Source organism: Anser anser (genome assembly GCF_964211835.1).
Source record: "Anser anser genome assembly, chromosome: 13".
NCBI classification, from domain to species: domain Eukaryota; kingdom Metazoa; phylum Chordata; class Aves; order Anseriformes; family Anatidae; genus Anser; species Anser anser.
Window position 1 is genome coordinate 20,551,044 of NC_139734.1, and position 24,885 is coordinate 20,575,928.

The window sequence follows — 24,885 nt, forward strand, 5'->3', positions numbered from 1 at the left end:
TTCTCTTCCCTGACTTAATGAGCAAAGCTTTTAATGCTCAAGGTTCTGTAGGAAAAGTTTGTATTTAGAAATTCCAAATGCCTTTCCAGTATTTTTTAAATTATAATTCACCTCTTTAGGAATAAATATTTTACACTAATAAAATCAGTCCTATTTCCGAAGAGAGTGTATCATAAGCACACTGCTACACAAAAATGTGGAGCTTGAGCATTCCACAAAAAAATCTGTTTGTTGCTTCTTGTTCAGTTTTCTCCCTTAAACAGAAAAGGACAGCTATGCTAAAGAGTACTCAGAAAAGTTGGTTTGTGACTACTATATGCAAAACTGAGAACTAATTCCCAAAGTCAGCTTGGTAAGGGACTCAATCTGTGCAACTATTAAACACGTGTTTTGTTCTGTTCTATTTGTTTTAAAGATAATTAGAACAAATATCTTAAAGCTTTCTTTGGAGAATATCGCATTTAGCTATCAAGAATATATATCGTTCACGCTATCATATTTTATTCCCTATTATGCCATTATTTACAAAGTATATTAGTCAGATACAAAAATACCATGAGGCTACAGTAGATCTGTGTTAAGGCTAGCTCTCTACCTGATACCAGATTCATCAACCTGAATCTGCTGGACATATCTATTACAGACATAGGTTAAGAACACAAGCAGGTTCAGTCACTTTGTTTAGCATATAAAACTGACGCTAAAGATAAAAATAAATAAATTATTTTTTAAATAAAGGTGTTTTTTTTAGTAACTGCATAGAATAGAATAGAAATCTACTGAGAGATTTATGGAAACCTGCTGGGACCAGTTTGATGTGATGCTTATTGGGTATGTACAAACACACATCAATGGGAATCAGTGCATCTTCTTACTAACACGGACAGCAGTTTTACAGTTGATTGCCATATATCTAAAAGCAGCAAATTTACACACCTCCATGAAATAATGGATAAACACAGTTTAAAGCCAGAACCAAATACAGACATTCATTCACATGAGATATAAATAGTAGTAAACACCTTGGATTTGAAGAGTCTTGAGCTTTGCAAACTTTATCTGGGTTTCATCAGGAAAAAACAAAGTTCTTACATCTGGAAAAAAAGAACACTATTAAAAGCACGTATGTTATTAACACTTAATTTCATCCTTTCTAACAGTACAAACTTCTATTTACTGCTACATGGAAGAAAAGTGATCACCAGTATGAGTTCCAATAAAGGTTAACAAGCAACAAAAGTTCAAAAGGGCTTCTGTAAGTTCCTCCATGTAAGTACAGCACTGTCTGCGTATAACATCGTCTTCACACGTTTAACAGTTACGACTGTCTCTAGGTTGCAGTTTGAAGAGCAGGAATATCACCTGCAGGAGCCTGCATTCTCCAAGGTATGATAGCAAAGGTGCAGCACCGTGTGAGCATCCACCTCCTCTGAAGGACAGCTGGGAATCAGCGTAACTAAGACTCCCTGTGACAAGTCATCGCAACGCGGAGCCAATACCTCCCAACTTAGCTCAGTACTAGCCCTGTTGTGTCTGAGTCAGGTACGCTGTAAAATTTCAATGATGCCTTTAAATTCTAATGGTTTCAAGCTGCTGTAAACTTCTGCAGCAATCAAAAATAATCTGTCATGGGACTAAGGGGTATGAACATCATGTCATAGCCACTCTGCTGTTAGATTTATTGGAGGGTAAAGCATGTCATTTATGCATCAACTCACAGGAGAAAAAAGCAATCCCTATGAAGTTAATCTAATAATAGACTGGAAAGCAATGATTACTGTTTCATGCGCAGTAGCTATTTGTAGCAGTGGTTGGCCTAATTCAGCAGGCCTTGCCTGTCAGAGCTCTGGGATTAGCAAGTGTTTAGATGAAAATCTATCGGGAAACATCAAGAAATGGTTTAATGAGGAACAAAAGTCTTCACTGTTACATTTAATATTTGCCAAAACTTTTCCATTTGTACCACCACATTTTTAAAAAGCTTACTGGAACTGCCATCCCAAATAGAATGCAAATGCTGATGGACTGTAATTAAAATTAATCTACAATAGTTCACCACAATTTCAACATAAAAATCTGCTCTCACTATTCTCATGCAGGCAGAATGCCCTGAAATTGAGTGCAAGATTGTTTAAAGACACAACTAATAATCATGGCCTTACTGAAGTATACACATTTTCCATCAACAAAATAATTCGTAGATCTTGGCTGATCAACCTCCTCGCTCCCCACATGATACAAGCCAACTGTTGGCATCATTTTAGAGGAGGGGAAGTAAGAAGTAAATCGTCACATGCGGCAAAATGGTACAACGGAGACTGGATGCCAGAAGGCCCTGAGTTAGTCCCCAGACCCATTCTCATGCCAGGAACCATGCACGTCCCACTAGGGGTGCCTTAAGCATCTCTCAGTTCTTAAAATGATTTAAACAAACAAACAAACAAACAAACAAAAGTCAAATCCCTTAATTGGGTTCAAGTTCTAATGTTTAAGAGCCCTGGGAAAGATGTTGCCTTTTATCTTCCTTCACTCACTAAGCAAAATTAAGACTAAGCTTGGGAAGATATTTATATAACCTTTTGCTCATAGATATTATTTGCTATAAATCAGAAATAATTACTCAAACGAAGAAGCAACGCATTCCTAGCAAAAGGAGAAAGCAGAAACTAACCTGATTAATATATACATTATATAGCTAATTCTCACAAATAAAATTCTCAACAAAGAATGAAGGAAATTATACAGGGAAAAAAGAATTCTCTAAATATAGGGGAAAAAACACCCCATATGTACTTCCATGTGCATGTAAGAGACAAATGGTATCTGGAGGCAGTGGTAACACAAGGAAACTTTTATGCATGCGCAGGTCCTCCTGTTTGAAGACGTGCAGTCATTTCCACTCCCTCTACTAGAAAACAAACTAATCAGCGTAACCTTCCTTCAGATAACCATCAGTGGATACGAAAGATCTAGATTAAAACTGTTACTATAGCCAAGCTGTCCCCTTCTCACATGATGCTATATAAAAGAGAAAATACTGTGGACTGGAAAATCAGAACATGCATCAAGTCCCTGCTCCATCCTTCACTTCCACGCTCTGTCCATGTCCAGCCACCAGCATCAGCCACTGCAGACTACCAGTCTTGACCATTGATTTATGAGAAAGCAACCTCTTTGATTCTATGAAATCGAGTATCAAAACTGCATACAGCTGCAGGAAAAAAAAATGTGGCTGAAGCAACTTTATTTTTTTCTGAGCACATTCTGAAAGAGATGCCTGTAGCGCCTTAGCTGATATTTGTGAAAAATGATTTCACCAAGCTATTGATTGCAATTGAATGGCATCCCACAAAATCCACTGCAAAATTGCCACTTGTTATTTCACAGGAGAGGTACAGAAGGAGAATTTGGTGATGCAGAAGATACAAGCATGGGAGTTATATCACTGACTGTCATCTAGCAAAAATTCATGTGTGGCATGTGAGTGATAACAGTACGTGTCACAGTTCACCCATTCTTTTAAAGACCAGTATGACCTTCTTGGGCTGGAAAACAGGAAAACGAACAAAACTAGCTCACTACCAAAACTAGTTAGCAGATCTATTAACAAAGTGGCTAATCACTTTAGCATTTAAAAATACGCCGGTAGCAAATCTTAAAACTAAGTAGTAATTTACTATCTAGTAAACCACTTCTTATTATTTTTATTGTATCAGCACAGAAAGCCTTGAGAGCTGCTACACAAACACACATTTTGACCATGGTTGCTCTATGACCATGTCTTTTATGACGACAACACAAACTGTCCTCATCTCCGTCTGGCCACAAGCCAAATACACTTCCCACCTAGCCATTAGGTACCAAGGTTTGCTGTTGCCAGTGCAGAAGTCAGACCACAGAATAAATTCCAAAGTAGAACAGGAACATTGAAGGAAAACTGGCCAACACGGCCCTTCCATACACAGGGTATGGCATGCAACCATGCGTAGCTGTAGGAGAACTCGCACAAACAGGGTTTGGGGGTTTCTGTCAGAAACCCTGAATGTGCTAAGTCCGGCAACTCTAATACCTGCCATATCTAAGGCCAAACACGAAGGCTGCCTAACCTGCTCTCTGCCCATTATTTGTCAAATTCCTGCGCTTGATCCCTGGCAGCCATCTTTTGGATCCTGAGAGGTTTGTTGAACTTTCAGGGATAAGATTTATCTCTCTCATCCAAACCTTTCCTAATCCTCCTCTTTTTGCAGATGGCACAGACACTGCACGCATGAGCACAGGAAACCTACCAGAAGTGCTCCTATGATTTATTGCTTCTGATTTCTATCTCTTTTGTATCACTCCTTCTCTTTATTGCCTGGAAATAAACACTAACTTGAAAGGAAAAGAAAAATGGTCACAGAACAGTTTCTAGGATGCTCTGCTTTTCAAATAAGAAGCACGTTGCAGAGGATTTTGGTGTGGGCCATGCTACTGAAATGGCTCAGCTAATTGAGGGCAACCTCAAGGTCAACACAAATTGTAGTGTAGACATAAAAGTCAAGGACAAAAAAATAAAGAGGAAAGGCAGAGTAATATGATGCAATGAAAAATGGAGATCAAGAGAGACACATCAGAAAAGGAAGGACATGGTCATATCAATGAGCAGAAAAACCTATTCTCGGGATGTTTTCCTATGCACAATGTACACTGAAGACATTCCATCAAAGAATACAAATTCTAAGTAGGATTAGGACTCAGACAATATATAGGATTAATAAACTACTATGAAGAAATATTACCTGTAACTAAAAATGGTAATGAAGAAGCTCCAAAACAGGAAGGAAAAAACAACTTTGGTTCATTTCCATTTTGGTTTTAAGGTTTAAAAAGGAGATTCTGATGACAAGTGTTCAACAATCTAACCAGCTGCAAGCACAAAATAGCTTTCTGAAGCCTTATACAGACTAAGTTAATACATTTCAGGAAAAAAAAAAAAGATCAATATATCCATATGTCATATGAGACTACACAGAACACTTTTGTGCTAGGAAATACCAAAACCACTATCTAAATGGCAAAGCCCTCTGAATTGCCATTGAAAGATGGCATGGCTTTCTGGGTCAGCTAAATTTGAATAATAGGGTGTTCTTAGCCCAAATAACCTATTGACTTCCATATATAACAAAATAGAGAGACTCTTTCAAGTGTCTCCTAGATTTAGCAGCTGTTGGTCTGACATTGTCAGCAATGCATCCATCTTAATCACAGTATGATCCTTTCAACTTTTCTTTTTGAGGCTCTGCTTACTTCCTTCCACCCTGCAAGTCCCCTCATCTGCCCAAAACATACATCAGCTCAAAGCACTGGATGAATATGAGTTAAAACAATGTATCTGGTTTCTGCTGAACCATGTCTCTTTGTTTTAGCACATTTTATACATGTGTTTGTATATAAATATGCATATATGTATGTATTTTTAAACTTATGGACAAAGGAAACCTGTATTTAGATGCTTTACAGGAGACGCCTTCTGGTTACTTCTGTTTTTCTGTTCTGACACAGTCTGCCATAGGAACTCCCCTCTAACTTCCCCTGCGCATCACCACAGGCATTTTACTTTTTATTCTCATTATTCTTTTTGATTTTTCTTTGCTTGAAATAAAAGACTCCATATGTCTTGCTATTCTTTTATTGGAAGATGTTAATGCTGTGTACTAGAGGGCACAGTCAAATGAGAGATTGCCATTTGGACAAAATTACATACGCAAGTAGTGCCTGGGGTATATCACCTGTATGAGCAGTTGAAGCAGATCATAGCTTTCTTTCTTGCAGAATTTAAGGCAATATTGTAATGCTGTAAACAACATTCCATGTTTTTGAATTGTCTGGTTAAGCTTCTTCAAATTAAATGATACTAAATGGCCCACAATTCATAGTGTATGTTTCTAGTTCTTAAAAATGAGCCACCTGAATTATAAAAGAAAGCTCAGCTATAAGCACTTTTAGTTAATTTTACATCACATTAAACTCTTCTCCACATTTGAGTCTCATCTGAAAAAGTAAAATATTCCTTTTAACTGTATGGGTCATAACAGGGTTGGGAGTTCCTTAAAAGGAGAGCAGTCCTTGTATTTCACCACTAAAGCATGAGAAGGCTGCACATCTGAAAGAGCTCTAGTATGCTGGGTAACTCACGTTCACTAAGTGGATTAGCTGAAATAAGCATAATAAATGAAAGAGAATAAAATAAAAAACAATTTCACACTAAGTGAAGGCTTGACTTATAGGAAGTGGCAGCTCTGATGGCCCAAGGCATAGAATTAGTTTTGCCACTCGATAATTTGACTGATTCACTCGAGTGGCCAGAAGAGGACATTTTCTGCCTGATTTCAGTGTAATCAAGTCACCTGCTCTACGACTGCCAGGGCCAAGTCAACTGCACTCTGCTGCACCACGCCTGCATGCCGTGAGTAGCAAGAACAGCTTTTTCTGCGTATGTGCGCCGAACTACTGAGCTGTTAATGATAGAGAGGTTAAGCAGCATCTGTACATTAGTGTGTTTTCATTTGAAACCATACATACAATATGCAAATAATCTACCCCATTACCTCTTTTATTTACTCAAATTCTGGGGCTGCTAATGGGATGTTCTCTTATTTCTGTTACATATACCAGCAAAAAACTTATGCATTACTTTTACCTTTTTTAAAAAAAACTTATTTTTGACAGATGCAAATACAGGGGAAAAAAAAAAGTAATTCCTAGAGACTGGAAATATAAATGACATTTTCTGTCTTAATTAGACATGACTATGAAATTATTTATAAACAATTACAGCAATGTGTTAAATTCATGTAACACCTTTTAAATATAATTTTCCTTTTCATGTATCTATATAAAGGCTAAAACATACACAGAGAGATTTTGAAAGGCATATGAGAAACTTGGGTGACATGATGTTAGTTTTATTCCTGCCTTGCTGAACGGGGGTCAGACTGGTAAATGCAATATATGTGCTCATCTTTAAGCACATGACCAGTTTCACTGGTTATTATTTATAGCTAACCTTTCAAAGTAATGATTGCATACTGTATGTCAAAAGAACAGCATTTTATATTACTGTGGAAAAGAATATTTTCTTCCCTTTATGCAAATATTAGCTCAAGATCCCACCAGTCAGGAGAGATAATCCACTTAGAAATATTATTATTATTAACACACATCCAATCAATATGCAAATGTGGAAAATAGTAATTAAGCACCAGTAAAAAAACAAAAATATAAGGTGTATTGAAATTATTTCACATTTTTACAACTTATTTTCTACTTGACATATGTTACTCTATGGTTCATCCACATTTTTCACAATCAAAGTCCATGATCTGGCAAACCCAATCTGTTAATAAAATGAAAGGTGACCTTGCTTAATTTAATAAGTCTGTGTAGAAATACTCTTTCAACATGTTAAGGAATTACAAAAAGGTTATCATAGCTCGCTTTCATGGGAGAGTACTCTACCTTTTCCAGCTCATTTCTCAGGCTCTTACTGTAATTCATTAGATTACATAAAAACAATGTAGATCATTATATTTTAATAAAGGCTTTCCTTTCCTAATAAAATGTCTGTCATTTACATTCAGGCATGTATTATATAAAATACTTCTCTTTCTGAAGTAAAGCTTTTCATATTCAAGTCACAGGAGGTTGGTAGCTCTAGGAATTATTCTTCTTTTGCAAAGGATTTTTAAGATGAATTCAGATTCTAGAGTGAATCCTCCACAACTATGGTCCTACATTTATCTTTAAAATAGGCACCACACGATAGCAGCAATTCCAGTTGCTACCAGTATGCTTCTCTGTGAACTGAAGAGGTCTCTCTCTTCAGCAAGAGGACAGGGTATAATACGAGGCTCAATGACAGCTTGTTTTTCTTTACACCTATTAATTTTGACTGTGATAAAATAGTTTATACAACATGAATACATTTCCAGTGAAATCTTAATATGGACCCAGTCACTCATTGAGAACAATCAGACAGTGAAATCTATTTCAGTTATGTTATCTTAATAAAAAAGTGTGCCTCCCCAAAATGCTCCGTAAGCATTGTTTTCTTTTCATCACGAACCCTAATTTGTGGCGAGCACTTGGCCTCATGCTACACTAGTTGGGGGGGCCTGAAAGACGAGCACATTCTTCTCGCACAGGCGGAAAGGGCCAGTGCGGCCGCTGCGTCGCCGAGGCCTGCTCCCCGGCGAGCAGCCATGCAAGCCGCCTCTCCAGGAGGGACAGTGAAGGCCTTCATTGCTAAGCTTGCTTCTCTCGGTTTTCTGCACACACACAGACGTTATGCCAAAATCTTCTCCCCCAGATTACCAGGGCAGTTTATGCCTACTTTGCACACCCAGCTAGTCCCCTCTTATTGCCTCACAGCAGACTTGGCCTTGTTTGAACGTATTTGCCCTCTTGCTTTCAGCATGCCGAGCTCTGCTCTCTGCAAACCCATGCAAAGGCTAATCCAGAAATCATCATCAGCAAACGAAAAACTTCTACTTTTGGTTGTCATTGCCTTGCACCAGGATAAATACTTCCAAGAGAAAGGAGAACCAGAAGTCATGCTTTGCAAACCGTCATCCTCAGACAAGCAAGACCTCCATCCATCACCTTGGGCACGGAGCGCCAGCCACTCCCTTAACTCTGAGCTCTTCAGTGTGGCCAGGAAAGAACAAATTAACATCACCTGTCAGCAACCACTTGGCTAAATTCTTTTCCAACTTTTTTTTCAAACTGTATGTTGCTTCTTTTCACGATCCCTAGTCCACACAAGACAATAGAAGGATGAAAAACACTAGGACAATCAAAAGGGAATATTGGTTTAACATACAGGTACTTAATGAATTCACAGTTTTGTGGAAGAATCCTTATAGAACGTGATCTCCAGAATATCATAGTAAGCAGCAAAACATTTAGGCACTTGTTAAAGCAAACAACTAATCCAATCCAAATCAATGGGATTACTTGTGTGCTTAATATTAAAAACATACTTAAGTATTTTGCTTGTTTAGGACTCCAGAGGTCTGTATGACAAGGACTGAAGCACTACAGCTGCTAGATTACATTGAAATTACTTAATCCCTAACCAAAATTGTAACGATGGAAATACTTAGATTTAAGTATAGCACATGTTTACTTTCCAATCCAGTGAGATTTATTCCTTGTCTCATTTTTCTGAACAACTTGCAACAGTGTTGTTTTACCAATAATTTTGCCAAAATCCAGCTTTAGGAAGTTTCCCTATGGTAAACTGCCCTGCTCAAATCTAATTTCTATCTGAATGCTGCATTTTGAGAGAATATTACTTAGGTAAACATAGCACATTTTAGCACTGTAAATGGATGGATCAACATTTTTCTGCAACCAGAGATGCATCATCTATCTAGTTACAACTGCATCTTTTTAAATGGATCCTACAAATAAATTTTAGTTTCCATCCTCTTATAGACATTGCCTCTCAACTCAAAGGAATAAAACTGTAAGTATGTGCAAGAATCCAGAGCTTAACAGGCCTTCTGAAATACTGCAGGATATATCTAAAGCAAAGCAGAGGATCAGTAAGGATCTACATGCTCCTTGTCTCTGATATTGTATTCCATAATATTTAGAGTTCTGCTGTTAGCACAAAACACACTTCTTCTAAAATGAAGAATCACGACTGAGGCCTTATGTCACCCAAAGTGACAGTCCCGAATCTGAAGATGTTTGATTTGCCTACCAGAGGATTATCACCCACAGTGCATTGAGGAGCCTTATAAACAGCTAAATCAATAAGCCATTCTCTGCTACCAGTCATGTAAAACTTATTCAATGACAATACAAATTTTGCTAATGAAAAAGAAAACCAGCTTCCTATATTAAAATATAAGAGTGTATAATATATGCAGTCAGTCTGGGATTCTTACACAAGCATTCTTAAGGCATTTAAATACATTTGCTGTGATACTGGTTAAAGCTACCAAAAGGAAAATGTTTCAGAATGCATTTGTTCAACATAATCATACAACTGTATAGAAAAATAAAACCTAAGAAAAAATAACAATAGTCGTGTTATTATTGTCAAATCAGTCCTCTGGACAACAGAGAGAGTTAAAGAAAACAAATCTTTCATGCCTCCCAATACCATATTTGACTGTAAGACATTTCTTAGTGATGATGTAAAAAAGCTAAAATAGCTTTTAAGGCAGTTATAGATGTGATGGAGGGAGGCAGACGTCTTAGGATCATTACAGACCTCAATGCCATCAGACACCAGGCTAACAAAAAGCTGGTGGGAAAGAACGTCACAGATTATAAAAACAGAGAGATGAAAACTTACTGATTCTGTTAGCTATGTGATACTTAGGTCAGCTTTTTCAAATGGTTCCCTTCCATAGGCAAATCAAGATAAATTCAGAGCAGACCTGCCCTAAGTGGCAAGAGAATAGAGTCTTAATTCTCTCACTGCGAACATTTTGGTTGAACTTTGTCATCTGAAAAGATGTAGGAACTCAGCAGGATCAAGTTTTTAAAAATTTTTTTGCAAACACTTATAAATGAAAGTACATTACTGAGTTTCACACTTCTTGGACAATAATTAGTAGCTGAGGCTATGTGTAAATTACATTTACAACAAGGTTAACCATTCAGTAAATTCTCAACAGATTTAAGTATTCATTTGTCAAAAATGTAATGTCCCACACAGATAAAGTAGACACTAAAAATGGATCCCTAAAGAAAGATAACATTAAAAGAGAGAAGGAAAGAGGAATCGAGTGACTCATGGTCACTAGGTATAGTTTTTCAGATTATCAGAACTCTGCTGAATGGCTGTATTTTAAGGAGCAATGATATGATCCTGCATCCGTCATTCACTCAAATTCATGCTCCCTTCAGCATAGAAATTCGCCAGCATGAGACGGGGTGGTACTCAATCATACGGCATACGTGGTCTTTAATTTTAAAATCCAGTTAAATAGATGTTCTAACATCATTTTTAATCTAAGAACATTTCATGATAAAATAAAAGAGTGAGCATGTAACTTATTTGTCAGCTTTACTGTGCAGTGGATAACTTTCCTCTGTTACTCACATGAGTTTTCATTTCCCAAAGCTATATGCATTCATTACGACAGTAAAAATGAAGAGTTGCTAAAGAGATATATGCATTTTTATTATTGTTTGAAAAAATAGATCTTTCTACAGTCCTTTGAGCTTCTGAGTGTGTGATTTGTATAAAATATTTCTCATTTTGGGGGCACACCAGATGGAGTGCAGGGCACTGTGGGATATGCCATTTATCACAATGACAGTGCGTAGGTAGCACTGATCCTCTCACCACAGGGGGAAGCTAGAGCTGCAAATGTGGAGCAGCATTAAAAGCCTGACGAGCGGAGTTTGGCAACACTTGTACTACTCATTAACTTAATCATATTAATTTATTAGCCATATATATCAAAGTAATTCACTACTGAATTGTCACCAAGAACAATTTATAAACTGTTAACGTTCCCCATCGGCAGAGAAGTGCTGCGGCATCCTTAATCAGTATGTCTGCCTTTGATTAAAAATAATAATTTCCACCAAGCCAGGTAATGCCAACAATGACAAAGTTGTACATATGTTTCTCATTATAAATGGAACTTTAAAGTGACATCTATGACAACTGAAGAAAAAAAGGATAACCATAAACAGTGAAATGAGCCACAGAAATAGGATGTAAACATACAAAAATGCTCAGTTAAGCATTTTGAGAAAGGAAAGGGTTCTTTTAACCTTACGATCATCTGCTCCGTGCTCTCAGAGGTTCCAGGACTGCTGCCAGCCACAGCAGCCCTACATCTAACACCCCAAGCAGTAAAATCGATCAGATGTTCTGTAAAGTGACCCTGAATGAATGCTTATTCTTCAAATAACTCTTTCTTAAAAGGAGGCTTCACAGTACAGTACAAACACGGAAACCTTCAGAGCCTGGTTCTGGCAATCCCGGTCTCTGAGCCAACGCTGCACATGGAGCAGATTTGCCGTCTCCAGCCCTGCTGCACCCCTCCATAAGGGACAGCCCCGCTGCCCCGCTCTTCGGACCCAGGGCACCTCTTACAGGTCCTCAGCCAGGACACCCTGGAGGGCACCGGAGCAGCACCAGTTCCAGAGGGAAACAAGGCGAAGATCCGTGGAGTCGATGGCACTGGGGAGTTCCCACAGGCAGTGGGGCCGTGCTGCCTGACCACAAGCCCACCTCCATAAAGAGCAGCTGGACACCAAAGATGTTGAAAGCCTCTAGTCTCTCTCGTTCCTCTGAAACAGGTACACCAAATAAAAATGCTTAAAGACTACAGCAAATACTATTGTATCCTCTCTGTTCCATGGAAAGACTAAGTGACTGCTCAATAGCACTGCTGAACTCAAGTAACACATGAAGCTACCATACTCCTCTAAGTTACTTTTTTTCACTTTTTTTGTCCACTTTTTTTCTTTTTTCCTAAGTCACAATGCTATTATTTGGTATATCTATTGAAATATTAATTTCACTAAAATATTAAATACATTAAACTCTTCAGTTCACAAGTTCTTAACTATTAATAAGCCAAAACTACACATGAAAAATTATTCATGTCTATACAAACAAGTCGATGTACTTTCTTACAAACACTAGACAAACAGCTAGTGAGACAGATAATGTCTATTTTAACTGTCTGCTTATGAAATAAATGCCTATGAAATAAAAAATGATCACTTCAAGGGAGATTGATCTAATCCAGCTGATAATGAAAATAGCAGTGTATTTTACACACTTGGAAATGGGGATGGTTTGCTTCCGCCACCTGGGCAGAGCACTGCAAGAAAACAGAGGGGACCTGATGATAGCAGCGGGTTTAATCAGGAGGTAATTAGCACTGGTGGGGCTCAGACATCCCACCCCCTCGTGGCAGTGCCAGCTACAGCGCCCGCACCCAGGACACGCCAGGAAGTTTTCCCTACCAGACAGACACACACCAGCTGGGGGCCAACACCTGTCTAACCTTTAAACTTCTGAAGCTGCCTGTCTCCTCCCCAGCAGGGTGGAGCACGTATCTGAACATGCCTCGTTTTCCTTTCCTAACACACGCCTGGCCAGGCTCCGGCCCACCTCAGGCACCGAGTGCCCGCAGCCCCCAGCCCCAAGCTCATGGCGGTCGGCCTGCTGGTGCAGCACAGCAGGCCTGCCAGGCCACGCAGCTCTGGACAGCAAATCTCAGGAAGATAAAATGGCAAGAGACGTGTTTTAACAGGGCTCGCATCCATCTTCCTGGCCCACAGTGCCTCAACAGCCTCTGCTGTGGGATGCCCAGCCCAAAGGCAGTCAGAGTGGCCTGCCCTGCCCCTGAAAGCGGCTTTGTGCCCTGCACGGCAGAGTAACCACCTTCTAGAGGCATGATGATTTCCTCTGTAAGCCCTCTCTGCTACCTTGAAAACAGAGTGGAGCTAGATCACAGGTAGGAGGGCTGAAGTCAGCATGTGTAACTATCAAAAGATCCAGCTGCTCTTTCAGCTTCACTCCATATCAAGTTTTCTAATCTACGGGTTTAAATCACACAAAGGATTTCAGCTTCTCTCCACACTGTATGCCGCTGCTTCAGAGCCTAAACGTTACAAAAAATCTATTCCATAAGTAAGTCCCAACTGTCTTGTTAAGATACACTGATGACAAAGTCTTGTACATTAATAGGAGATGAAGTGGTTTTTTTGGTTAGCTCCACTTCATCCCCCTGCACTGTTTGAAGAACAGAGCCTTTGATGACTGACGCTCGCTGACATACGGGACTTTTCCTTTGCCCTCACAGCAGGCAAGGGCAACACGCTGATTTCCATGTTTCCTGCAAGAACACAAGAAGCAAAACACTTTCTCCTAAACTAATGCATAATGGGCAGTACTTAAATATCAGCACTTGGGCATGGTTATCGTGCTGTTTGCTCAAGCCCTTCCCGGTGGCACGCATCCCAGGCACACCGCCTCATCTTTCTCAATCACAGCAGCTTTAAGCGCCCTGCTGCTCCAGTCTCATCGTAAGTCAAACATTCCCGTTTCCCAAAGGTGGAAGGTACCTGCAAATATTTTAAAATGTAGACACTTCACTTACAGCTCCTTCACAAATTACTTATAGGTAAACGTGGCTGTAGTCCACTTTGCCAAGATGTAAAAAAAAAAATAAAAAAATAAAAAAAAATTACACTCTGCGCTGGGAAATGCAGTATGCCTAATTTAACTACCTGTTTATTATGTGAAAATGACCATGTAAACTGAGCTGACACAAACCAAATGGGTGATGAAAATAACAGCACATTTCAAGGAGTGGAAACACAGACGGCTCCCTCAGGTCTGCAGGAAGTTACTAATCATCGCTCTGTAATACCCTCTACAGACAGGTCGGTGCGCTCTGTGGCCAGAACAGCAACTTCAAGAGACCTCCATCTAACCAACTGCAAGAATGGACACAAACTCCTTCACTTGATCGTCAGAAGACTAAAGAGGAGGGGTAACCAGAGCAAAGCAATCAGTAATTAAGTGTAAATAGATATAAATAAAGCTAATGGAAGCTTCATATCCCAGGTGCTCCATCAAGTTTGCAGCATCTTAAGATGAATTTACAAGGGGCTCTTGTGGCACCTTTCCTTATCCAGTGCTTACCCCAACTTTCATTACACTGTTTTTTCTTCATGAACAAGATAAAACAAGAACTCAGGAGCTCCGATTCCTGAGCGATGAGACTACACAGCCAATGGTGTGGAGCTGCTTTGTCACAGGCTGGTGACACAGACCCATCTCATTTGGGCCCTCAACAACTCTGTCATGCTGTGGCAACGAGCATTTTCTCCCGCCTACAAGCTACCCGCAAAACTCCCTTCCAGCAGCTCGAGGCATATTGTCTGCGACTCTTGGCATTCAGTCACACGAAGGTTTTCGTACAGGGCTCACAAGGTCAGAAAGGCGGCCACCCTGCGCCTCGGCTGAAGGGCAGCCCCCGGGGGCCAATCTCCTTACACAATCCTCCACAAGTTAAGTGAGGTGGGATACATCCCAGTCATCACTTCAGACTCCAAACAACATAAAACAGTCTAAAAATTCAATTTCAACATTTTTTACTCAAATGCTGTGATACTTAAAATATATGGGATACTGCATGCATCTATGACTCTATTTTACTATACATATTCAACGGACTGAGATCAAAAATATTTCCCAATTTAAAGAAATGCAATAATCTGCATAATTTGATGTCCTATTTGCAAAAAAAAACCAAAAAAAACAGGGTGGAAAAGTAATACGCAATATTCTGGATTTCTGACAAGAAATTATCAATACAAGGCAGCTTTTGTCCCTTCCTGTCTGTTGGTAATAACACAATACCAAATCCATGAACTTCCTGGGCCAAGAACATGAGAGCTACTAAAAACCTCATTTGTTAATTGCTCACAAGAGTAAACACACAATTCTAAATCCCCGCTACACGTATTTACAGTATGTGAAGTTGCACTAGCTTGACTGTGGCATCTAAATGTAGTAAAACGCTTTATATTTATACTAACTAATACAGCTTAAGAATATTTATTTCTACTTCCACAGTGATGAGAGCTATTGGTTCACTGTGAAATCTTCATGACGCTTGGATTTGTTGGAGAAGTTCAAAATCTCAGCTTTGTTACGTTCCTGAACACTGGGACCCACTGAGGCACTTAGTCCCAGTGCAACAGGCTTTGCAAGCAGAGTAATCTGCAAGATCAAGACCAGAATCACTACTCCCCTGAAAATCACTTATTTAGTTCTGTTTTTCCAGTAAGTTGCTCTGTGACTTTGTATTCTGCTAAATACTTTACTAAGTTTGGTTATTATGGAGATACAATATATTTAGACTGGACTTCGACAGTAATCCTAAAATTGCTAAGCCTCTTGAATATTTAAATAATTACTTTTAGGAATATAGTCAGCTAATACAGCTGTATCCTATTGATTTTATTACCAAAATAAACTTACTTGTCTTTGGCACACATCAATTAATAAAAAATTAAAACACTCATCAAGATAGCACAAGATTTAATTTAAACTCTACTAATAAATTAATGAAGTGGAATAAAATAATATGCATTAAATTATGTTCAGGGATTGCTTATTATTTCACATGTTTTTCTGCTATTTTTCATATTAAGATATTTAATGCAGATTATTAAAATAGAATCCACTGTGGCAATGTGAACTTATCTGCTTTTTGAATGTTTCTTCTACAATTCATACAAGCATTTTGCTATCTTCCCAGCATACATTAATGATGTTACAATACAATACACATTAGCCACGCTGTTCATATCCCATGAGAACTAAAATACACATGCATTTGAAAGGAAGAAATGCATGCTATGGGGCTCTCTGAGACAATAGTTCATTTTCTCAGGTTTTTTTCTTTTACTAAAATAACACATTTAATGGAATTTCCTGTAAGGAAATTACAATTAATAAAGGACTAAATTACAAATCCATTAGATTTCAGTCACTGCAGCAACAAAACAGAATTTTCATGAACACTCAAAAAATCCAATAATGTAACCTCTGGTAAAGCTTGAAAAAGCCCTGAAGGACAAGGCAGTTAGATCAATATTAGTTTATTTTAACTGCTGTGCAGTATGAAGAGATGAGGCTGATCATCTGATGGATTTTATTACCTGTCGGAGAGATAAGTCCTGGTGATAAGAGGCCTGGAACTCCATGGGGCAGAAGACGTGCATTTTCTTGTATCGCAACTCCAAGGGAACGCTTGGGGGGTCTTCCTGGTCGTGAGCTGATAAAATAAGAAGATAAATGAAAACACATTTTATTTTTGAAATATTTGCTTACTACGCATGGTATTGATTTATATAACATATGAACATCAACAATACACAAAAATACATTAGAAATTCTTGCCTAGGAAAAAATAAAAATAAGCCAGTCAATTAAGTGTACAACAAGAACTGTACAGATTTCAAATGAACTATCAGTAAACTGCTGAAAACCACCTATAGTTTACATAATAATGGTTCAAAGTCACACAAACGACTAGAAAACATTTATTTTACCAGCACTAAAACACCAAAAACAAAGCAATCCATATTTCTAGTCCTACCATGCCACTGCTTTGGTAATTAATATTTGTTTCTTAATATTCCTGCCTGCAAAATGGAGCTCAAGAAATTCACATGCACATTGGTGAAGTCTTGAAAATGCAACTAGATGCATTACTCATCTCACAAACTGTGGTTTATAGGGGTTGTAGATTAATGATGCAATGACTAGAGGGACACCAGAGCTATTCAGATTGGGTCCACCAGAATTTATGAGCTCAGGCTCACATGAACATAGCCGCGCTCTTTCCAGCAACTGCTACGGGCCAGCTCAGGGCTGACCAGGCATCTCAGCCTGCCCGTCCAGGCTGGCCTCAAGGAGGCACACCTACAGGCACCTCTACAATCCATACAATGGCCAAGCTTTTCCATTATCCAGGGCTTCCCACTTCTTACAGGTCATGAATGGAGAGGGGTCACAGTAGTAACTGCTCTGAAGCCATGCACCTGCACTATCCAAGACCGAAAAGTTACACGGCTTAAAGATGAGGAGTGGAAACCTACAATACAACACCATCTTTATGATAATAATTTCCACCTTCCGAATCACGGCAGGCAACAGTCTATTTCTGAAGATGCAGTAGTAATTTAACAGTCAACTTTCCCAACCCTGACTATTTATGTTCTTGGATTGACTTGTGTTTCTGATTACTACAGAAAGGTTAAACCAAGAACGTTAGCCCAACGCAGCAAAAACTCAGCATGCCTTGACCATCTTCTGAATTATGATTCTGATTTTTAATCCAAAATGTTAAAGATCTTTATATTCACATTACATTTATGTATTTTCAGCTATCACATTTGTCCCTTAAATCAGTATGCATACATGAAATCATCCTGTACAGCTGCCATCATAATACAGATTTACGGAGCAAAGAACCATTTGAATCAACTTTCCCAAGCCAAGTAATAAAAATAACAGCCTCCTAGTGTTTGTAAAAGTATTGCAGCTTCTCTTTGATCAAAACAAATTTTACTTTGTTGAATAATAGAGGATTTGACAAAATACAGTGAAACATTGTATAAAATAACTATGCTGCAACAATGAATGAGGTTTGAATAGAGAGCATTTCCAAAATGACTTCAAGTCCACAAAGAAATTTCAGTTAAACCTCACTCTATCAACTCACAGTGGCAAAGCCCTCCATCAATGTAAGACAAACTCTGTGTTTAAATGAAGACAACTTCCAGCAACACTACACAGAGGTACCATTAACCTGTTCATTTTTCACACAGTGTGCTAGTGTTATTTTGTTTTACTGTACATCAAAGTAGCACAAAATCATTTTTTCAGTTTATTATTTTATCTCTATGAAACTATTCCATCCTTTTTTTTTTTAATCTTCAAGTTAGTCCATTTTGTATTTCATTTTATTCAGTACTTTTTTTCATTTTTCTTTTTTATGCTAAGTTGTTTATCATACTATGATGGCTATGCAGTATAGCCTCCTACAGAAGCCCAGACTCACTAGGCTGTAACAAGGTAAACCTAAAATAAAGAGTATACGAGTTTCACGGGAAGTTAGATGCACATATGGGTTCTCTATTAAAATCACCTGCTGAAATCATTCACTTACTTCCTAAAAACATTGCCTAGCAGATACTATTAGGCTTGTCTACAGAGCCTTTAAATAAAAAAGAATTGTTACAATTTCAATTTACAGAAGACTGTGCGCACACATGCATCTGGAACTGCTTAGTTGGCACTTAATGAATTTGCAAAAAAGTAGAAAGGTAAAACACCTGAAGTTAGCAGCTTTCTCCAGGAGAAGAGCTCAACCCACAAAACCACAAAGCATTCCCTTCTCAAGCTCAAACACCAACAAATCTTTTGCAGAAACCTCCGCATCTTGATATTAAGCTAAAAAATAATTTTTTTTAAAAATAAATCTAAAAATCAAACAGTTTTAAAAGAATTGACGAAGAAACACTTCATTTATGATTTGGGTTTTCAGAGGGAGAGGAGGGGAGACAAGGAGTTTCACTCCCGGTTATGCTGTTGTACGGACGGCCATTTCCTTCGACGACTCTCGTGACTCTGAGCAGACCGTCAGAGCCGGCAGCTTCACCGCATCAGGTCTTTAAATTTTTCCCGGCACACACTACAAGCAGACGTGAAAGTCACCAACCTGTGATTATGTACTGAACTGTATGCATTGTCCAGAATTGAGAAGGTTTTACAGGGCAGCTAGAGAGAAGTTCAGCCCAGGCCTGACCAGGCCCTTCAGAGCCCTGCCCGACCACACGTCCATCCGGCCTACGCACCACAGCACGGCGAGCACCGCTGCGACAAGACAGAGCCGTTCTGACAGGCTCTGAACAAAATGCTTAAGTCTAACCTGCTCACACCCCTTTAGCAAATACTTCTATAACACAGCAACTATCCGGGGCCAAATTCTGATCTTAAATTTACAGTCGTGTACATAATAATTTGAACTTAATTGTTCCCAGCTGACCCTGTTCAAACAAAATCAAAATCCTCTGTCTCTAACTTAAGGCTAGCTTTTAAACCAAGACCTCAAGGCTGGGTGCTACTTACAGCTGACTGACTCTCATTCACATAAAATTGTGGTTTCTTCTTTACTTTTTCCTTTATCTCATTCAAGAAAGCTATATATAGTGAAGAAATGCAGTTTTCCTCATTTATAACAAAGGAAGCAAAAATCTGAACGATAAGCTTCAAACAATTTCTAAAATTCCTACATAAATATTACATTTGCCACCGATTTGCCTTTAGGAATGGAAAACGACTTAATCCTCAATTAAGATCAGTTAGAAACTGCTAGTTTATAGGTATCACTTAAAAATATTTTAGTGTTAAAGTAGAAGAGTTATGGTCACAAGTCAAGACCATGAAGTCTAAAAGAGAATACCATCTTCCATTAACATATTTGGTAATCATATTATTTTTTATAACTTAAAGACTATTTAGACCAGCTCAAGGTCTGTACTGATAAAAATTCTACTACTATCTCTAAAAAATAAAAACACCACAAAAAAAAAACCTTGTGTCATCAATTACTTCCCTAGAGATGACTGGAAGTTTGGGGTTTTAACCTGTGTTCAGGTTATGGTTATTTAGTTTTTGTCATCCTCCCTCCCCTGCCAAAAAGGCACTAAATCTGAAAGAGAACAATGAACTACTGGGACAACATGATCTGAATATTGCTCATTTCTGATTTGTGCTTGGAATGAAATTTGTCAGAGAATAAATTACATTTTAACCAGTATATTTGACAGTTAACTATATATAAAGTAAAATGGCGAGAAATCATTTATTAGTGTCTGTTTCTTCCTTTAGTTTCCACGCCTGTTGAGATCCAATGTTACTGGTTTTCCTCTCAAAGGTTTATATATACCTTAAACATCCCAAGGATTTTTAGTTTGTACCAAAACACAGAATAAGGTTATCTTTGTGATTTTCTTAAAGTTACTGATCAGCTCCATCTCTCATAGCTCTATTTTACTCTGATTATAGACAACTATATTTTTAAAATGCACAAATTGATCAACACTTTGTAAAATATAATTTATCAGTGGAAACATAGAGCACATCACTGTTGATGTATGACAGTACTTTACTTTTGTGCTTCCAAATAGAGGAGATCTACTAGAATCAGAAGTGAATTTGCATATTAATCAAGACAAATAAACATGTGGTGATTTAACTAGGAAACTGTTATTTGGATGACAATTTAATCAGCACAGGTTGAAAGGTCCATCACTGCAGCATCCTGTTTCTGCTAAAATATTGATTGCGTTACTGATTTCAGTAATGCTTTATTTTACAGGGCACAAATAACCATGTAATTACTCTTTAATTGAATGGTAATTGCTTGCTGGCAATTATTTGTTAAGTTTTGGAGTTTAATTACTAGGTTATTTGTGTTTTGTGAAATAAAATGTTATGTATTAGTAGCCCTAAATATTTCTGTATGAATGGTCTGTCACAACTGAAAAACTAAATTATGATGGTATGAGTTTGACAAATAACACTATAACATTAAAACTATTATTAAAAGAATCAGATGAATCTTGGAAAGCTTTCCCTTTACAAAATTAACATTAGATGTAACATTTGTAAGATAAATGGAGGAATACTGTACCACAGAAGCATGATTTCCTCTGGGGTCTAGTCCACCATTTAGCATAATTTATCCTGATGTTCTGCTTTTCATTCTCCGGGCTTCTTTAGAGGAACTGAAATAGTATCCTATCCTCTTGAGAGCAAAGAATAAACCAAGTAGAAATATATTTCAACAGTACTTCATATTTCTGCAACTGAAGTGGATTACCACCAGCACATTATCTTAGCAGCCTATAAACTTTGTAGAGTTGGCAGTTAGCTAGATAACAAGGGAAAGCATTATGTCTTGCAGTGTCAATGAGATATGACACATTCTGTGATATATTTATTCCAAGTTGTGATAGATGAGGTACCCAATACTTTGATCGTTAAGATTTGAATTTTACCATTACACTTTTCATTTTTGTCATCAACTATTTATGAATTGGCAGTACACAGTTCAGCAAGGACTGCTGATTTTGTTTTTTCAAAAGATATCCAGTTAATAAATTAATTATTGATTCCATGAGACTTGAGCTATTTGGTATAAAAATACGCTACACTTGTGACTTAGAAAGCTCTCATCACACATTTCTTCAATAGCAACGTATTTTATCAGGTTTAAAGGAGAAATACAGAAGTACTGTATCACGCATTGTGTAAATTGCCCCGATAATAGCGGCAGTAACTGGTGCGAGTGCTTACAAGTAAACCAAAACCCAAACAACCTTAGCTGCTTTTCTGAAATTCAAACAGGAACCACAAATTACAACTTTGCTTTCCTCAAAGACCATGAAAGGTACTCTTTGAAGTCTTTATCAATAAACATAACATTCTTGATAATTTGAGTTTAAGTTATTTCCTTTTATTACCGTAAGATTTTACTTGTAGCATGGATTAAAAATAATCTCCTTGCTTTGGCGTTTATTACAACATTTCAAAGATGCCAATGGTAGTTAAACTCTACTTGACCTTTCAGTGTTTAAGAGGAGAAGCAAACTCTGACCTCGCAGCAACCTGATTCTGTCTCCTCTCAGCGCTGGCAAACTGATCACTTGTCTAACCATTGCAGGACATTGGATCGCCAGCCACATCAAAGGCAACAAGAGCCAATTCAGCAGGAGGAAAAAAGTCATCCATGCAAAATGGGCAATTAACATTAATCATACATGAAGTTGTTCCGAGCTGATAACTAGAACCTGGTCCTCTCACAAAACAGTGCCCACGCTGGCACGAGGCGAGCCGCCGCTCACCTCCCAAGGGGCTCAGCGCGCTCCTTTCTCCCTTCAGCGGACAGAAGGAAACTGGGGAGTTTCATATCATTATGAATTGGTGTTACATGTTACAAAAAGAAAAAAAGATTCCTTTGTGCCACTGAAATGCCAGTTTAGAGTCCAGCATAGATCTGAGTAATCTCAGAGGCAATTCCCTTGCCAAGAAGGGATGCTGGAGAATACAACACAGCAGAAACAAACTAAACCACCACACATTCAGCTGGATATCTTTTTTTTTTTTTTTTTTGCTAAATACATCAATTCAGCAGTTATACATTGCTGTAAAGCATTGGGATATGACAGAAGCCATCGGTCAGACTCTACAGACTATGAGGCAACAGTGAAATGCAAGAGAAGTGGCACCAGCCTTTGGGGTGTCAGCATTGCTGGGTTCACTCAAACACTCATAAAGCTGAAATAGGCCTCAGGAGGTCACCTGCTCTCTCTACCTCTGCCCCAAGGCAGGATCAAGAACACTCAAATCACTCCTGACAAATGCTGGTCTAGCCTGCCTCTGCAAACACTCGGTGCTGGAGGTTTCACGACATCCCTAGGCAATCCACGCCAGTGCTCAGGCCGGCCTTCCTATCAGGACAGATTTGTGGGGGGAAAGGGGGGTGACATCTAACCTAGTTCTCCTTTGTTTCATTTGAGCAAGGTACTTTTTGTTATCAGCTCAGCAGACATAGACACACTTCGGATTTTTGAGGACTTGTTATATTTCGCCATTGTGAGGTTTTCATACATACTGATGGAATTTATAAAATTAGTGTTTCTACCTTCATGATCTTCACTCCCTAAGCATATTATACAGATAACACAGGTACATGGCTAATACCCAAATTATAATTAAAAACAGTATAACTTGACCCTCTTTAGGGTGCATTTGTCCTTATTGAACTGAAACATTTAAGAGAACCTTTACATTTTCTCAAGATCACTTTGCATCCTAATGCTGTTCTCCAGTGTGCTTGAAAACCCTGCCACCTTGGTGCTCTCTTTAAAATTAATAAGCATATATATATATTCCTCAAACAAACAGTTACTGAAGCCCTAGAAGCAGACTGAAAGCAGCCCCCATATTTCCAGTTTGATCTGAACTCACAGCAGACATCTTCTCAGCATGGTTTTTCAGTACGGTTGTTTTTTAAATCCCATTTTCATGAGAGGCATGTTTTTTTAGTTTGCTTAAGAGAAAGTCAAGTGACACTGTTTAATAATAATAATAATAATAATAATAATAAAAAACAGCTTACTGGGTTGAACTTCGTCAGTTCCTGTCAATACGAGTCAGGTAGGATGTACTGGTTAGAAATGGCATGGTCAAGTTCAATGCACTTGACACAGAGCCCTACAAACCCAACGTTATTAATATTATCTATAAAGATGCAGAAAATTGCTCTAAATTATTTACCACAAGTGAGACAAAAACAAAATGTACCTCACGCCATAACCAAGGAACGACACTTGCTTCCAAATTTCCAAAAAGAGAAGCAAACTGCCTTGGTTAATAGGTCATATTATGCAATAAGGTGTTTTAAAATGTGAGTTGTAAATGTGGGACGGGCGCCCACAGGCTGTGACGAACAGCTCAGGGCACTGCCTCCACACCAGGCCAGAGAGGTACGGTAAGGCAGAGTGCAGGGGGGGCAGGCTGCTCATCCCAGCATTTCCATGTCTGTGATGCTCTACAACTTGGAAAGGACTTACAGACAGCATTATGCTTGGCAGATACATACATGCAATTAAGGTGAGACACCAAACAGCAGCAAGTTGGTTCCCCTGGAAAACAAGCCAGGTGACTGGCAAACCAAGTCCCTTTACCCTGTGCCTCCCCCTCAAGTGCTTCTGGGGAGCAGAGAAACCTTCTGTTCCAAAACCTAAAATCTGGCTTTATACTTATTTAGTAGATGCCAAGCTACACCTCGCACCTCCTGGGAGCACTGGCTTCCCTAACAAGCCTGAGAAAGCCACCTGCCCAGGAGAGGAGATGCAATGCGTTGTGCTTTATTCTGCCTTTTTTAGCCCACAGCAAATTCTTGGTGTCTGCATTTTCCACAAGTGAGTCCAAATATATCTCCAATTATTAATACCAGTGTTGACATTTTCTTGATAAAGATTCATTAAATTTTTTCTTTGTCAAAGAGAGAAAGGTGATGGAACAGACAATTTAAGGGTTGACTACTCACCTGACAGAAAGTATAACTGTGAAGCTATTTTATACTTCATTTACTTGACCTAGTTACAGTACTTCTAACCCCAAATGTTCACGAACCATGACCTTGCAATCAATGAGAACAAATAAAATTTTAATGTTTTCTAAGTTCCATTTTGCACATTTTTTTCTTTTTTTCTTTTGTAATCTTAATTTTCTAAAATCACACTTCTAAGCTTTTCTTTACT

The 24,885-nt window shown here is 38.5% G+C and overlaps 1 protein-coding gene across 8 annotated transcripts in view; it reads right to left on the bottom strand.

Moving 5' to 3' along the window:
* The window catches only part of DACH2 (dachshund family transcription factor 2), a 289,478-nt gene that overhangs the window by 123,630 nt on the left and 140,963 nt on the right, over positions 1–24,885 (bottom strand). For 4 of the 8 annotated variants that reach the window (XM_083797536.1, XM_083797535.1, XM_083797540.1 and 1 more), the window contains exons 2-3: positions 16,705–16,820; positions 1,023–1,094 (exon numbers count right to left, since the gene is read on the bottom strand). In XM_083797536.1, the coding sequence (XP_083653662.1) occupies positions 1,023–1,094; positions 16,705–16,820 (188 nt within the window). The remainder of the gene's footprint in view (positions 1–1,022; positions 1,095–16,704; positions 16,821–24,885) is intronic. The other 4 variants (XM_083797538.1, XM_083797542.1, XM_083797537.1 and 1 more) reach the window with 1 other exon arrangement.